Consider the following 16234-nt stretch of genomic DNA (forward strand, 5'->3'; position numbering starts at 1 on the left):
TAATGTTATCTATTTGTTGTAATACCAGTGCTTGTTTAATAAATATTTTTATAGCCTTTATTACATGAATTTTTATATACAACATATATACAATAGGTATATACGTATATGTGTGTGTATATCCTTTACAATATACTTACACAAATGCTGCCAATACGCAAAATAAAAAAAAAAATAATAATAAAAGTAACTGTTAACTTAATAATAAAAAAAAAAAAAGAAGAAGAAGGAAAAAAAAATATAACTTTTAACAAAAGTATCAAAAATCAAACAAAGTGACCGTACGCGTGCAATACATATATATATGTATTGCACGTTTTTGTAGAAAAAAAGTGTTTCAACAAAATTAACCGTAGATACGTAAAAGTTTATTTTAAATGGTATTTAAGGATATAGACGAATCACACACGATGAACTATTATATTATATTATATTATATTATATTATATTATATTATATTATATTATATTATATTATATTATATTATATTATATTATATTATTATTAATATTATTATTATTATTATTATTATTATTATTATTATTATTATTATTATTATTATTATTATTATTATTATTATTATTATTATTATTATTATTATTATTATTATTACTATTCGAAGTGTTGCTTAAAAGCATCGAAGAAAAGAATGATAAAGAGAAACATAAGAAGATGTTATTGACCTATTACCATAAAGAAAGAAGGTGTCAAATAAACGAACATTTTTCATTTTTCATCGGTTTTTTTTCTTCTTTTTTTTTTTTTTTTTTTTTCTTTTTTTTCCCTTTTTTTCCTTTGTCTTTCCTTTTCTTTTTCAAATGATGAAAAATCCATTAATTCCATGTATCGTTATATCCCATTGACGACAATGTGAATACATAATATATTATTTTAAAAAGTATTCGTATACATTAAGCGTGCGCGAACGATCGTATATAATAATAATAATAATAATAATAATAATAATTATAATAATAATAATAACAATAACAATAATAATTTTAATAAATGCGATTGATCGTAGAAAAGGAAAACAAAAAAAAAATATCCGTATCTTACGTTTTAAGTGTGGGGAAAAAAAACGAAAGAATAGAAATCAAAAAAAGAAAAGTAACTAAAATTTAAAACCTTCGACCATATTTCCCTTTTCTTTTCATTTCTTTTTTTTTTTCTTTTTTTTTTTTGAAATAAAAAATAAAAATAGAAATATCATAATATCGAAGAAGAATATGTTTCGAATATTTCGGTATTTGTTAATAATGTATAAAATAAATTCGTTATTGCATTTACGTTACGCACGCTTTACGAATGAAAATTTTATATATATATATATATATATATATATATATATATATATATATATATAAATTCTTACATATGTAATGACATTCAAATATATAAGCGTACTACAAATAACATACTTTTTACAATTGAACGTAGTGTCTATGTTAAATATGCGTTTGGTCTCGCGTCTGAGGCAATTATGTTGACAAATACAATTACTTAGTTTTTTCTTTTTTATTTTTTTTTTTATTTTTTTATTTTTTTATTATTATTATTATTATTATTATTATTATTATTATTATTATTATTATTTTTAAGTACACTTCAAATACTTTTCGATTAATTTGTATGCGCAAAAATTTAACGGCATTATTTTTAAATTCATTCCCTTGTCCTTTTCTTCGTCCCTTTCATCCTCTCTCTTTTTCCTTTTTAACCATTCGTTCGTTCGCGGTCATTCGTCGAGATTCTTTTTAAAAAATTAAAAAAAGAAAAAAAAAAGAAAAAAAAAAGAAAATCTATATCACAAATCTTTTATTGTTGCATCAGCATCGTCTTTTTCGTTCTTGGTTTGTTTCGTATTTTCTTTTCTTTATTTATATTTTTTTTTTATTGTTTTTTTCTTTTTTCATTATTTTTTCTTTTTTTTGTTTTTTATTATTTTTTCTTTACTTTTTTTTTTTTTTACGTTTGTTACTCCCCCTTTTTTTTTGGCGATAAAGAACCCCTCAACATTACCAAAGCAGTAAAATTGCGAAAATCCGAATATTACGATTTTTCTGAAAATACATGTATATAATATATATATATATATATATGTATGTATACGGGTGTATATATGTATATTTTTTGTCTTTTTTTCCTTTTGTATTCTGTTTTTATTATCTTTTTTTCTTTCATTTTTTCTTTTAATATTTTCGCACAAGGAAAAATATATAATAATTATCGGCGAATCGAAGATTCGTATCTTTTGCTAGAATTGTATATTTATCGTATCTATCAATCTTTTATTTATCTCCGTCGCTCATACAGCACTGAACTCCTCCTGCCGCCCGTCATTGGCAAAAGTAAAAAAAAAAAAAAAAAAAGAAAAAAAAAAGAGAAAAGAAATATGCATATCGAATATCGTTAAAATACAAAATCGATTAACACGTGGTCGACATTACATTCGTTATTAAAGTGCATATATATATATATATGGGTATTGGTACTAATTATCTTCACTTGGTATTAAATAAGTATTTAAGTACTTACTTGATTACTTATTTACTTACTTATTCATATACTTATTTACTTAATTATTTACTTACTTCAAAAGACAATCGTATCGATCCAGCATTACAAAAGTCTCATTTCGAGAATATATATATATATATATATATATATATATACGTATATATATTGAACGGGTTCGTTCCTTAATTAGGTACTCAAGTGAATTTAAACCACCCCCATAGATTTAATAGATTTAACAGAAAATGTTATGGTACTATTATTACCATCATTATTATTATCAAATAGTGGCATATATGTATTTACGTATGTATTTATGTATATATTTATCGAGATCGTTATATCAAGATCATCCAGGATCTTGACGATCAACGGTGACATCAGGTCGTACGTTTTTCTCATTCTTCGACCTCTAATTTCCTCTCTCTCTCTCTCTCTCCCTCTTCGTCTCTCATTTTATCAAAAAAATAAAAGAAAAGAAAAATCAAATGGAATAAAAAAAGATTATATCAAAAATACACAAATAAATCAACGTATTCGTTTAGCTCGAACAAATAAAATCCACGAGATCGTAAAAGTAAATAATAATATAATATTATAATTGTATCAAATAATTATATTATAATTTAATTATTGAATAATTATCGAAGAACGATAAATATATGATACAACCATGAGGAAGCATCTAGCAATCCATTGATTCAACCTTTCGTGTATTTTAATTTACGCAGTTACGCGAATATCAAAAATGAAACGTTTCCTATGTACGATAATTTAAGATAAAGGAAGCGTTTTTTTTTTTTTTTAGGTGCGTGTTATAACTGCCTGGACGGGTAGACAGTGTGTAAGTATTATTAAGAAATGATAAAATAAGCCTCTTTTTTTTTTTTAGATCGTATAGATCGGGCTAGTGACCTTTATTATAAGTGTCCTTGTTTTGATAACCTTGGACATATCCCGACTGATCGGGTAAATCCTTTCGACCAGCTATACCCTTACCCTTACCACTCTCGTCGAAACGTTGCTTATGAGAACCGGTGTATTTAGTAACATCCGTCAAACGATCCACCGTAGATGCTGCTTTACCGGCCTGCAAGTCGTTTTTATTGATAATATTAAAGGTGACCACTCTTGAAGACTTCTTAGTCTATGATCAATCATTGATGTTAATCAATTTTTAATCAGAATTAATCAATTTAATTAATCGAACAATCATTTGTTATTGTTAGTGTTAACGTTATTATTAGTGTTAGTATTAGTGTTAGTGTTAGTATTAGTGTTAGTGTTAGTGTTATTGTTACTGTTATTGATATTATTCGATACTAACCCCGGATGCACCTACTGTAACACCTGGTGCACCACAATTTGCCATCTTGTTTTTCATTTCAACGAAATCGACCTTCTTACTTTTAGCGAGTTCCTCGAGGAATGATTTGTACTGATCGATACCAAGTTTCATTGACCTAAACAAATTTTCATATCGATTGGAATATATATATATATATATATATATATATATATATATGTATATATATATATTTCTTTTTTTCTTCTTGAAATGATAATGTTAAATTTTTCTTTTTTTCCCCCACCCCTCCCTCCCCCCCCCTTTTTTTTCCCTCAATCCACTCGCATAGATATTTATACACGTGCTTTCTTTATATGACTTATTTAATGATATCTTAATTAAATCTAATGATTATTTATTTGTTTGAATGATTGATAATAATACGTTAGAATACGAGAATTCGTACTTGTGTTTCTTGAAATAGATCCCGGTGTCCGTTGTTGTAATCTTCTTTCCATCAATCACTTTGGCCTGTTTCATCCATTTATCACTTTGGCTAAGTGTTATCAATTTTCCATCACTCTTAGGATCACCAAATTTCGAGAAAGCTTTGAAATTCGTCAAAAAGCTACCGGCTGGTGAACTGGCAGCTGGACTACCTGGCGTCGAATTTCCCGAATTAGCTGTAACGTCATCGAGCTTCATATTCGCAACTTCGTTCGTAACGTTTACAGAAGTTGCAACCTCATTTCCACCCTCATTCTTTTCCTTCTCGATAGTACCGTTCTTTTCTGCCTCCATTTTTCACAGAATAAACTTGCTTAACTGTAAAAAAAAGAAAATTTGCAAAACATCTGTTTTAAAAATTATTCAAAAGAACATCATGAAAAGACTAAGTATTTCTTTAACGAATTTAATTGCTTTTTCTTTTCTTTTTTCTTTTTTCTTTTTTCCCCTTTTGGGGGGGGGGATTTTTTTCAATTTTCTCAAATTTCTCAAATCTTCATGGATATTTTATACGAATTAAAAAAGTTTTAATTTTGTTTTGATATTGTAGAAAAAGTTTATGAATTTTTTAATTAAATATTACGAAATATCTCGAAGAAAGAGAGTGAATTGAAACAGTATTTTAATTGAAATTGTTCGAATTGAAAATTTTGATATTATTATTAAAAATTTTTTAATTGAAGAATTAAATATTATGAGATTAAAAAAAAGGAAAGAGTGAAAGAAATAAAAAAGTTGATAAAAGAATTATAATTAAAATTGTTTGAATTAAAAATATTGACGTTATCTAAAAATTCAAAAATTTGTTAATTGAATATTATGAAATATATCAAAGAGAGAAAAAAAATAGAGAGAGAGAGAGAGAGAGAGAGAGAGAGAGAGAGAGAGAGAGAGAGTAAAAAAAGTAATTATAATTGAAATTGTTTGAATTAAAACAATGAAATTTGAACAGAATTAAAACTATGAAAATTGTTTAAAAATTAAAAAAATATTCTATATCAAAATATAAAATATCTGAGAAAAAAAAGATAGAGAGAGAGAGAGAGAGAGAAATTTAAAAAAATCATATAATTGAAATATGTTTGAATGAAACATATTGGAAATCGTTTTATGGAAGAATTTTGTTAATTAAATATTATTAAAAGATTATAAACGAACGTCTATCGAATAAATCGATCGGACGTTCTTCGATAAATAATTTCAAAATTTTCGATTAGAATCACTTAATCTTATTAATCTCCATAAGATTGACAATCCTTAAACTTTCTTTTATTTCTTTATTAATCGCGTTATCGATTTATATATATATATATATATATATATATATATATATATATATATATAAATATATATATCGTAAAATTTATCGCGTGGCAATCAACAAAAGTGTTCGTGCATGCACTCTAATTATTTACACTCGCGTCCATACTAGATTATGTTTTATCAAAACTTGCTTTTTCTTCTTTCGTTTCTTTCTCATTCTTTTCTTTTCTTTTTTATTTTTTTACACGATTTTATTCACAAGGTTTCACTCAATTTTTACACGATTTAGCAAAAACGCAAATGCTTTGATTATAAGCATGCTAAAAGTTCATACTAATGCTATATTAGTTCGCGCTATTTTCATTTTTTTTCTTTTAGAAAATATACTTTTTCCCTTTATCTTCTTTGTTTTTATTTCTTTTTTTACTTTATCTTTTTTTTTTTTTATTATTAGTATTTTTTTTTTTTTTTTTTTTTTTTTTTTTTATTCTCTCAGACACATCAATTTTTCTTTCGTGTGTTCGTCAAACGACAAATGCGTTTTAATGAATGCATTTCGATATTTTGAATTACTATTTTTTTGTTTTTATTTTCTTGCTTTAGAATTCGCGTTAGTTGGACGCAAATTTTGTACTTTTTACAAATGGATTTTTACACGATTCTTTTTTCTATTTTTGTTTTTTTTTTCTTCTTTTTCTTTTTTTTTTTTTTTACATGCCACACGCTCCACTGCATGCTGCATGCGTAAAAGAAGATTGAGGGTTTAAGTATTATTATTATTATGATTATTTTTATTATTATATATTATTTATATATTTTTTCTATTATATACATATATATATATATATTTATTTATTATTACTTGCGTTTCGAATATGAAATTATTAAAATCGATAGCATTATTCATCAACTATCATCAATATTCTCACTACGAGTCTATTATAATTTTTCGCTACATTAAACATTAGATATATTTCTATGGATGAACAAATATTTAACTTTACATTAGACTAGGAACTGTCCAATAGAATTCAGGATCATTATTTTTTGCGTGACTTCTCGCTAAAGGTTGAAATTAATTATTCTAGTCGTAATTACGTAAATTAGTTGAAAAGCAATCGGATAACGTATCGTGATTAGAAACGTATAAAATGCATTTATAAATTTTTAATTTCTTAATTTTTTTTTCTTTTCTTTTTTTTTTTTTTTTTTTTTTTTTTTTTAATTTAATTTTATACACGTTTGTTATCTTTTCGAACCTTCCATATCCCTCCTTTTCTCAATACGTCATAATTTAAATTTGTTATACATAACAAATATTTTTATTTTCTTTCTCATATAATATCTCCATTCAGTCGGTATATTATTTTTTTATTTTTACATTCTTTTATTTTTTTATTTCTTCGTTGATTTGCATGTACATAAAAGAAATATATATATATATATAAATTGTACAAAATTTAATAGGATGTATGATAGAAAGTGTTGGAACCATGACGAAAAAATTTGTAATGCGAATTTTGTAATTCGAATTTTACTTCGTTAAATTCTTAAAAAAAAAAAGTAATGATTTTACGATATAATGACGAATGAAGAAAAAAAAAATAAAAAGAAGAAAAATAATATTCATTGCAATTATCAAATCAATGGCAACAGCTGTTCTTAACCCCTCTAAGCGATGACATATCATTCTAAATAAACGATAACATGAGAATGCAATTTCAAGGTTTAATACATAACTTCAATCGTTAACATACATGTATGTTAATCCATATATATATATATATATATATGGTATAATGTATGTATGTGTGCTTATAGAACAATGATATTTTTGACGGAACTATGTCGCGAGTACTTGGACATAGTTGATTATCTTATACACTATATTGGGATTACACTGTATACGACCTATAACCATAAACCAGTGCTGAGTAAATCATGTCATTTTATTTTTAACAATACGATGAAAATTGTATATAAGTAATAATATTTTTTTCTTTTGTTTTTTTTTTCTTTTTCGAATTTTTTAAACAGAAATAATATTAATATTTTTTTCTTTTGTTTTCTTTTTTTTTTTTTTTTTTTTTTTTTTTTGAATATTTTAAACAAAAATATAAGATATGTATATACATACGTATGTAAAATGTTATAAAATTATATAAATATTTTATATAATTATATATAATAAATATTTTATATTAATTATATATAATTTAATAATGTATCATTTCATTCGATTATAAAAATATTAATACAAATTTTATTTTATTCGAATATTAATGAATAAATATATATTAATTAATACATACATATATATATATATATATATATATATATATACAATTTTATAAAATTATATAAATATTTTATATAATTTTATATTACTTATATATAATTTCATATTATATAATTTCATATGATTATATATTAATATATATATATATATATATATATATTATAATATATAATCATTAATATACAATTAAATAAAATTTAAAGATCCCAAAGTAAAATTTACTTTTAAAAAAATTTCTTAAAATATTTATAAATTATTTATTATATAATAATCATCATTTAAATATATACATATATATATATATATATATATATATATATATATAAATATCACACTGTCTTATGGTTAAAAGTAACTATAATCCCTTTTTTTTTTTTTTATATCTTCGCATGTAATACGACCTCGTGAAAACCGCACCGATACTACATTCATATTATCCGATTGAAAGGCTTCGCAGCCACCTGACAGAACGAGAGAAAAAAAAAGAAAAAAAAAAAAGGAAAAGAAAAGAAAAAAGAAAAAAGAGAAACGAAACAAAACGAGCACAACAAAACCAACCAATCAACCAACTAACAACAACGCGAAGAGAGAAAAACGATGAGCCTGTGTTAAAAAGTCACCGAACGACAAGTTGATGCGTCTAGTAAGGTTGTTACTAAAGTATCGGATTATTTCAGAATCTATAAATAGAGATTACGACTGTTTGCGCGTATTAACGTGGTTAGCGGCATAGGTGACGTGTTATTAGGTAATACACTAATGTAATATATATATATATATATATATATATATATATATATATATTTTAAATTATAATTTTGTGTTAAATTAATAAAAATATAATTTTAAATTTTATTAAAAATAAATTAATTTTATTAAAAAAATAAATTAAAAATAAAAAAACATATATATATATATATATTAATTTATTAAATTAAAAAAGAAGAATATATATATATATATATATACATAGATCACTAACTTGATTGTAATCATCGTCATCGATCATCGAAATCGAACGATGTATCTAGTGTTTCTGATGATTGCTTTTATTTTATCGGCGATATCGTGATTTCGAAAAAAATAAAGAAAAAGAAAAAGAAAGAAGAAAAAAAAAAAAAAAAGAAAGAAAAGACGATATCGACGAACTTTTTTATCCAGCATTTATTAGTATGAAAGATAAATCGTAAATAATCTAAAAGATACATACTAAAAGAATGAGAAAGAAACTATTTATTTACGTTGTCTCATATTTACTTTTCTCTCTTTTTCTTTCTCTCTCTCTCTCTTTCTCTCTCTCTCTCTCTTATTCCTTTTTTCTTTTGCGATCAGACGAATGAAATATTGATAATAGGAGGGGGAGGAAAAATATTACGTAACTTTGGTGCTTCCTCTCTCTCTCTCTCACTCTCTCTCTTTCTCTCTCTCTCTCTCTCGCTCTCTCTCTTTTTCATTCTTTTCTTTTAAAAAAGCTAAACGAGTAAAAAGAAAACAATCTCTCTCTCTCTATCTCTCTCACTGTCTCTCTCCCCTTTAAAAAAATAAAATGCATCAAACAAGGAAAAAGAATAGGAAATGATCTCTCTTTCTCTCTCTCTCCCTCTCTCTCTCTCTCTCTCTCTCCCTCTCTCTCTCTCTCTCTTTCTCTCTCTCTCTCTCTCTTTCTCTCTCTCTCCCTCTCTCTCTCTCTCTCTCCCTCTCTCTCTCTCTCTCTTTCTCTCTCTCTTTTCATCTCTTCTTTAAAAAAAATAATAGGATACACCATATAAGAAATAAATAATAGGACTTGATCTCTCTCTGTGTTTTTCTCTCTCTTTATCTCTTCTTTAAAAAAAAAAATTGGATATACCATATAAGGAAAAAAATAATAAAACTTGATTTCTCTCTTTTTTTTTCCTCTTTTATCTTTAAAAAAAAAAAAAAAGTAGAATACTATAAAATAAAAAATACAAAACTCTTTCTCTCTCTGTCTCTCTGTCTCTCTCTCTCTCTCTCTCTCTCTCTGTCTCTCTCTCTCTCTCTCTCTCTCTCTCTCTGTCTCTGTCTGCCTATCTCTCTCTCTCTCTCTCTCTCTCTCTCTCTGTCTCTCTCTCTCTCTCTCTCTCTCTGTCTCTCTCTCTCTCTCTCTGTCTCTGTCTCTGTCTGTCTCTCTCTCTCTCTCTCTCTCTCTCTCTTTCACTCTCTTTTCACACAATTGGACGAACATAAATGATTGGAGTTATAGTTAATCGAGCATAGATTCGTTCATAGAAATAACTTTTGGCTTTTTCAATAAGACTTAACAAGGGTTGTTATTCGAAGGGTTCAATGATGAACAACGCTTGATAAAATGTGGAACGATCTTTATATGTCGTTGTATATATGTCTCGGTGCGTCTCTATATCCATGTGTGTATGTATATGTGTGGATGTGGGTGTGTGCATGCACGTATGTATGTATGTATGTATGTATGTATGTATATGTACAAAAAGCTCAAGTTGAAAAGCTGTTAAACGAGCCTATCCAAAGGGAATGTGTACTGTTCAGGGCGCATGTGTTCTATCGATCTACCCCAACAGGAAGCACGCAGCCACCCTCCTAACAAAGATATAGAGAGAGAAAGAAAGAAAGAGAGAGAGAGAGAGAAAGAGAGAAAGAGAAAGAGAACGTATATCTTTGAACTTGCTTTTCAAAGCTCAGCAGCAGCAGAAATAATAGCACAGTGGGTAGTCCTGTGTTAATCGAAAGACTTTTAATTATCTAGTTAGATCTATACGTTTGTAGATTTTATTAAATAATTAATACGATATTTATATATATATATATATATATATTTTATATAAATAAATATATGTATTTTATATAAATAAATATATATATTTGTATATATAAAATATATAATTTATATATATATATATAAGTATATTATATTGATATATATTAAACCTACATTTTAGAAATATATACATATATATATATATATATATATATATATATATATTCTATACATTATGTATTACATATGATCTTTCATCTGATGCGTACAGATTTTACATACTGTAAAATTTAAATTTTACATTTGTATGATATAAAATTATGGAGATGGCGAATGAAAAGAAAAAAAAAAAAAAAAAGAGAAAAAAAAAAAGAAGAAGAAAAAAATAAAGAAAAAAATAGAAATAAAAGAACGCGAGAAGAATTTCTACTTCAAAATTTCGTTAACATTGAAAGTCTTATCACGTAATGGTACGGGGTCGGGTCGGGGCGAGTCGGGCCGGGCCGAGCCGGGCCGAGCCGGGGTGTGGGAGTTAAAGAGAAAAAGTTGGCAGACGTAAAATCGTAAATGTTCTTGACCTAGATTTTCTACATAACAATAATCATAGAATATTAAAAGGAACTTCTTAATAATTTCAATGTATTCCCGTCATGAAATCACGATCTCTCGTTTTCATTCACATTTTATCTAAGTAACGTGGATTCACTGATAAAAATAATCTTAATCATTATTACGCATAACATTAAATAATAAGCAAATAATTTTCAAACGTATAATAACATTTCGTTATCGCTGTTAATGGATAAACATTATGATATATTTTATATCGGCTAACAATAAATAATAGAAAATCTTTATTGTTAAATCTTATCTTCGACAGTATATTTAAACTAACCGTATGTCTATTTGTGGATGACGTTAATTCTGAAAGAAGACACGATATGTGTATTACGTATCTGTTAAGCGTCTCTCTCTCTCTCTCTCTCTCTCTCTCTCTCTCTGTGTGTGTGTGCGTGTGTGTGTGTATATATATGTGTATCTGTTTGTATCTGTCTATGTATGCATAAAAATGTTTATAGAACACTTATTAGCTTATCTTCTTTTAATGTTTATATTTTATATTTTTTATCCCTATTTTTTTTTTATTTTTATTTTTTTTTTTTCTTCTTTTTTCTTTATTATAGGATTCATGAAATATCCTACCCCAAGTCGTTGTTAGTTACACCTTCTTCTTTCTATTTCACTTCGATGAAATGAAAAATTAATATCTTTATTTTTTATTTTTCTTCTTCCTCTTCTTCTTCCTTCTTTATCTCTCTCTCTCTCTCTCTCTCTCTCTCTCTCTCTGTCTCTCTCTCTCTCCCTCTTTTTTTCTTTGTTTTTTATTTATATCGCACAAACAAAAGATGAATAATTTTGAATCACGTTTAGTTACGAATAGAAAAAAAAACCTATGGCAATAACATCGATTAATACCGACGCGAGTTCATTCGCGCGATTCCAGCCAAGAGGAGGCTAAGAACGAGACTGAACCATCGCTGTGCTTCCATCTATAACGATATCCCCACCTACTAAATAACCGAGAGAACTTTGATTTCTTTACGTTGCGGAAGCTGCGAAACTTCCGTACAAATGCGGACATCTTTGAATTTATATTTTTTATATATAATAAATATTTTATATTAATTATATATAATTTAATAATGTAACATTTCATTCTATTATAAAAATATTAATACAAGTTGTATTTTATTCAAATATTAATGAATAAATATATATTAATTAATACATATATATATATATATATATATATATATATATATATATGTATAATGTATATATGTCAGTATAAAATGTATGTATTAATCAATACATTTTATACAATTAATAATTAACTATTATTGTTATATATATATATATATATATATATATATATATATATATATATATGTATACACGTATAAAACGTATGTATTAGTTAATACATTTTATACAATTAATATTTAAATATTATTATTATTACTATTATTATTATTATTATTATGATATCAAACTTTAAGATAATTAACAGATACAATGCTTGATTAATTTTAATCCTTATATAATCAATATTTTTAATAAATCTTTGACAATAGATTGTGTTTCAAACTGTATTTCTTATCATTTTATAGATAACCGATCTCATTTTTTTTTTCTTTTTTTTCGTTTTTTTTTTGGCTTTTTTTGTTTTTTTTTTTTTGCTATATTCCCTTATCCCCCGTATCTTATCTTATATACATTTAGTATATACCAGCTTGTTTCTTCATAATAATCATTCGCAATCATTGTCGGATATAAAATGTATAAGATAGATAACATAGACAGATAAGATTTAATAATAATTTCAACTTTCGAATGGTCATTCAATGTTTATTTGAAATTTTAACGCGCCGAATGCTTTCACAAATAGAATAATCCAATATAACTTTAATTACGTTCGATTAAATGCGTTCATTTTTAAATTATAAACGAGATGAATACATAGGATGGGGGAGAGAAAAACAAAAAGAAAAAACAAAAAGAAAAGCGAAGAAAAAAAAATTCGTATAAAAAAAAGTTTGTTGTATCAATGGAAAGTAAATGATTGATTTCAGACGTATATAATTAATACAAATAATACAATAAAATCATATTAAAATATCATGATTCAAAATCTTATCATTATTTTTCTTTACGTGATTACATTTCTTTTTTTTATTTCATAAAAAGATCGCACGCATATATAAAAATATATTATGTATTTTTAAAAAATTTATCATTTGAAATAATCAAATAATTTATTATCAATTTATAAATACTAAAATTAAGCAAAATTTTTTTTTAGAATTTAGATCGATCGTATTAAATCAAAAGAAATCGTATGTAAACAAAATCGGATATACAAGCAATAAGAGATAAATATTTCTACCGAATGCCTTATTGTTTACATTATATTTATATATATATATATATAGTACACGATTTATTAAATGAAAAAATTTAATGAAAACATTTAATTCAAATAAATTGATTTATTTGATATAAATATCTACATATGTTATGTTTGAATTATTTCAATTGAATTGTAATTGATTACGACATTTGGAAAGAGCCAATGAGGAAGAAACTTTTATAATACATCAATACTGATTGGTTGATTTTAAACATTTCTTTACATTCTATTCGATATAATATCATCGAATTTCTTTCATCCAATCGCGAGAGAGCTCAGGTATGACGACTGATATCAACGACAGTGACAACTTAACCTAACAAATCATACTTTGAATAAGAAATCCAATCACAGTAAGTATGTTTACGATATGTTTATTTAAGATGATCAATAATGTTTTTCATTGATTTTATTGCACCCATCACACGATTTACAAACAATATATTTCTCTATAAATTCCATATTAAATTTCTCTTTAGTTTTGTTTACTTACGTAAACCAAAAATTGGATAAATATTGTCGATCAGTAAAAGAAATTAATACTTAAAAGAAAAGTCAATATAATTTGTTAACGTATGCATTTTATTTCATTCATGTATTTACTAGAAAACGTGTAAAAATAATTTTATCATCGATTGTACGAAGAACCTTAATACGTTCATCATAAATCAATCAAATGAGGTTAGAATAATGTAATTAATTAAAATCAAACGAGAATTTGTGATATATTCATGTATTCAATAAATATCACATAAAACATGTAAATCGAGAGATGAGTGTATATATTGTTTTATATATACATATATATATACATATATATATATATATATATATGTACATTGTTTTATAATATACCAATTCTAATGTATACTTTTAGGTCATAATTTGTTTCTTTCCGTTCAATATGGACGATGAACGATGCATTAAGAAAGCTAAATTAGAAAACGTACAGAATTTAAAAGAAGGAGAAGCTGAAATATTGGTAACTCATAAGAATGTGTTTTATAATCCGGTACAAGAATTCAATAGAGATCTTAGTATAGCTGTATTATCGCTCTTTGCAAAGGATCAACAAAATATAAATGAAGAAAATAATATTTTGAAAAATACCATAGTAAATAAATCAAAGGGTGAATCATGTTCTAAGAACGATGGTATTATTATATTAGAAGCTTTGTCTGCGACTGGTTTACGTAGCATCAGATATGCCAAAGAAATAGAAGGTATAAAAGAAATAATAGCTAATGATATTTCAGCTGAGGCTGTAAAATCTATTAAATTAAATATTCAACATAATGGAGTGGAAAATTTAGTAAGACCAAGTCATGAGGATGCTACAATGATCATGTATCAAAACAGAAGAAAAGGTTTTCATGCTGTTGATTTAGATCCTTATGGTTGTCCTTCAATCTTTTTAGATGCTGCTGTACAATGTGTAGTAAACGGTGGTATACTTTTGGTTACAGCAACAGATATGGCAGTTTTAGCTGGTAACTCTCCAGAAACGTGTTACGTTAAATATGGCGCTATAGCTCTTAAAACAAAAGCTTGTCATGAGATGGCATTAAGAATTTTATTGCAACATATCGCATCTCATGCTGGACGTTATGGTCGCTATATAATACCCTTATTATCTATAAGCGTTGATTTCTATATAAGAGTATTTGTGAAAGTATTTGTAAGCCAATTAAAATGTAAAGAAAATGCTAGTAAAACAGGATTGGTATATCAGTGTACGGGTTGTGAAAGCTTCAATATTCAATCTTTAAATACAAAAAAATCAAATAAATTTTGTAAACCTCATATAACTATAGATCAACATTGTAAACATTGCAAACATAAACATTATGTTGGTGGTCCTATTTGGATTGGACTCTTACATGATCAAGATTTTGTCTCACGATTATTATCCAGTTTAGATAATTTAAAATTAAAAACGAAACAACGAATAAAAGGTGTTTTAACTATGATAAACGAAGAAATAGATTCACCTTTGTATTATACATCAGATCGTTTAATGTCTATCATCAAATGTAGTACACCGCCTATGGTACTAATCAGATCTGCATTATTAAATGCAGGATATAATGTATCATATTCTCACGCAAATAAATTCTCTATTAAAACTGATGCACCAAATGATGTCATATGGGATATTGTACGTGCATGGGAGAAACGTCATCCAGTTAAAAGGGAAAAATTTAATGCTGATAATCCTGCATTAGTTATATTAAATACTCCATCGACAATAAATATTTCCTTTGCTGTACATCCAAAAGCTAATCCAATTTCTCGACAAACTGGATTATCAAGGTTTCCAGAAAATCCAACTGAAAATTGGGGTCCTGGTACACGTGCTACAACAATGATAGATGTTACAATGATAGAATCGAAAAAAATTAAGAATCAAGGAAAATTTAAACAGAAAATTAAAATATTAAAGGATCAACATATGGAAAATGAAGGTGACAACGAAAAGACAAGTACAGATTTGTCGTCGAGTAATCAAGACATATAAAAAAAAAAATATATATATATATGTGTGTGTAAATTATTTTTATTACATTAATGAAAAATGTACAAATGTTTTTATAAAAAAAAAAAAAAAAAAGAAAAGAAATCATAACGATAATC

At 25.6% G+C, this 16234-nt stretch overlaps 2 protein-coding genes across 9 annotated transcripts; one reads left to right on the forward strand and one right to left on the reverse strand.

Annotated features, from left to right (window-relative positions):
- Positions 1-1558: 1558 nt before the first annotated feature.
- On the reverse strand, positions 1559-12167 carry ringer (tubulin polymerization-promoting protein ringmaker). Of its 4 annotated transcripts, none has more exons than XM_085663043.1 (4): positions 11833-12167; positions 4272-4630; positions 3845-3980; positions 1559-3664 (listed from the first exon to the last, which is right to left on the reverse strand). In XM_085663043.1, exons 2-4 carry the CDS (start codon positions 4604-4606, stop codon positions 3425-3427), a joined length of 711 nt encoding a protein of 236 aa, XP_085519169.1. In that variant the 5' UTR covers positions 4607-4630; positions 11833-12167; the 3' UTR covers positions 1559-3424. The 4 variants fall into 4 exon arrangements, with proteins under 4 accessions (XP_085519169.1, XP_035735029.2, XP_085519170.1 ...); XM_035879136.2 differs by having other exon boundaries at positions 1559-3607; positions 11833-12162; XM_085663044.1 differs by lacking the exon at positions 11833-12167 and adding an exon at positions 8433-8548.
- Positions 12168-13874: 1707 nt separating this feature from the next.
- LOC118447315 (tRNA (guanine(26)-N(2))-dimethyltransferase-like) lies at positions 13875-16139 on the forward strand. Of its 5 annotated transcripts, none has more exons than XM_085662966.1 (3): positions 13875-13953; positions 14478-14823; positions 15019-16139. In XM_085662966.1, the coding sequence occupies exons 2-3, from the start codon at positions 14505-14507 to the stop codon at positions 16116-16118; spliced, it is 1419 nt and encodes a 472-aa protein (XP_085519092.1). In that variant the 5' UTR covers positions 13875-13953; positions 14478-14504; the 3' UTR covers positions 16119-16139. The 5 variants fall into 5 exon arrangements, with proteins under 5 accessions (XP_085519092.1, XP_085519094.1, XP_085519091.1 ...); XM_085662968.1 differs by having other exon boundaries at positions 15067-16139; XM_085662965.1 differs by having other exon boundaries at positions 14478-14582; positions 14667-16139.
- The last annotated feature ends 95 nt before the right edge of the window (positions 16140-16234 follow it).

The sequence above is a fragment of the Vespa mandarinia genome, chromosome 20 (genome assembly GCF_050613455.1).
Source record: "Vespa mandarinia isolate Hongniang chromosome 20, ASM5061345v1, whole genome shotgun sequence".
Taxonomy (NCBI): Eukaryota; Metazoa; Arthropoda; class Insecta; order Hymenoptera; family Vespidae; genus Vespa; species Vespa mandarinia.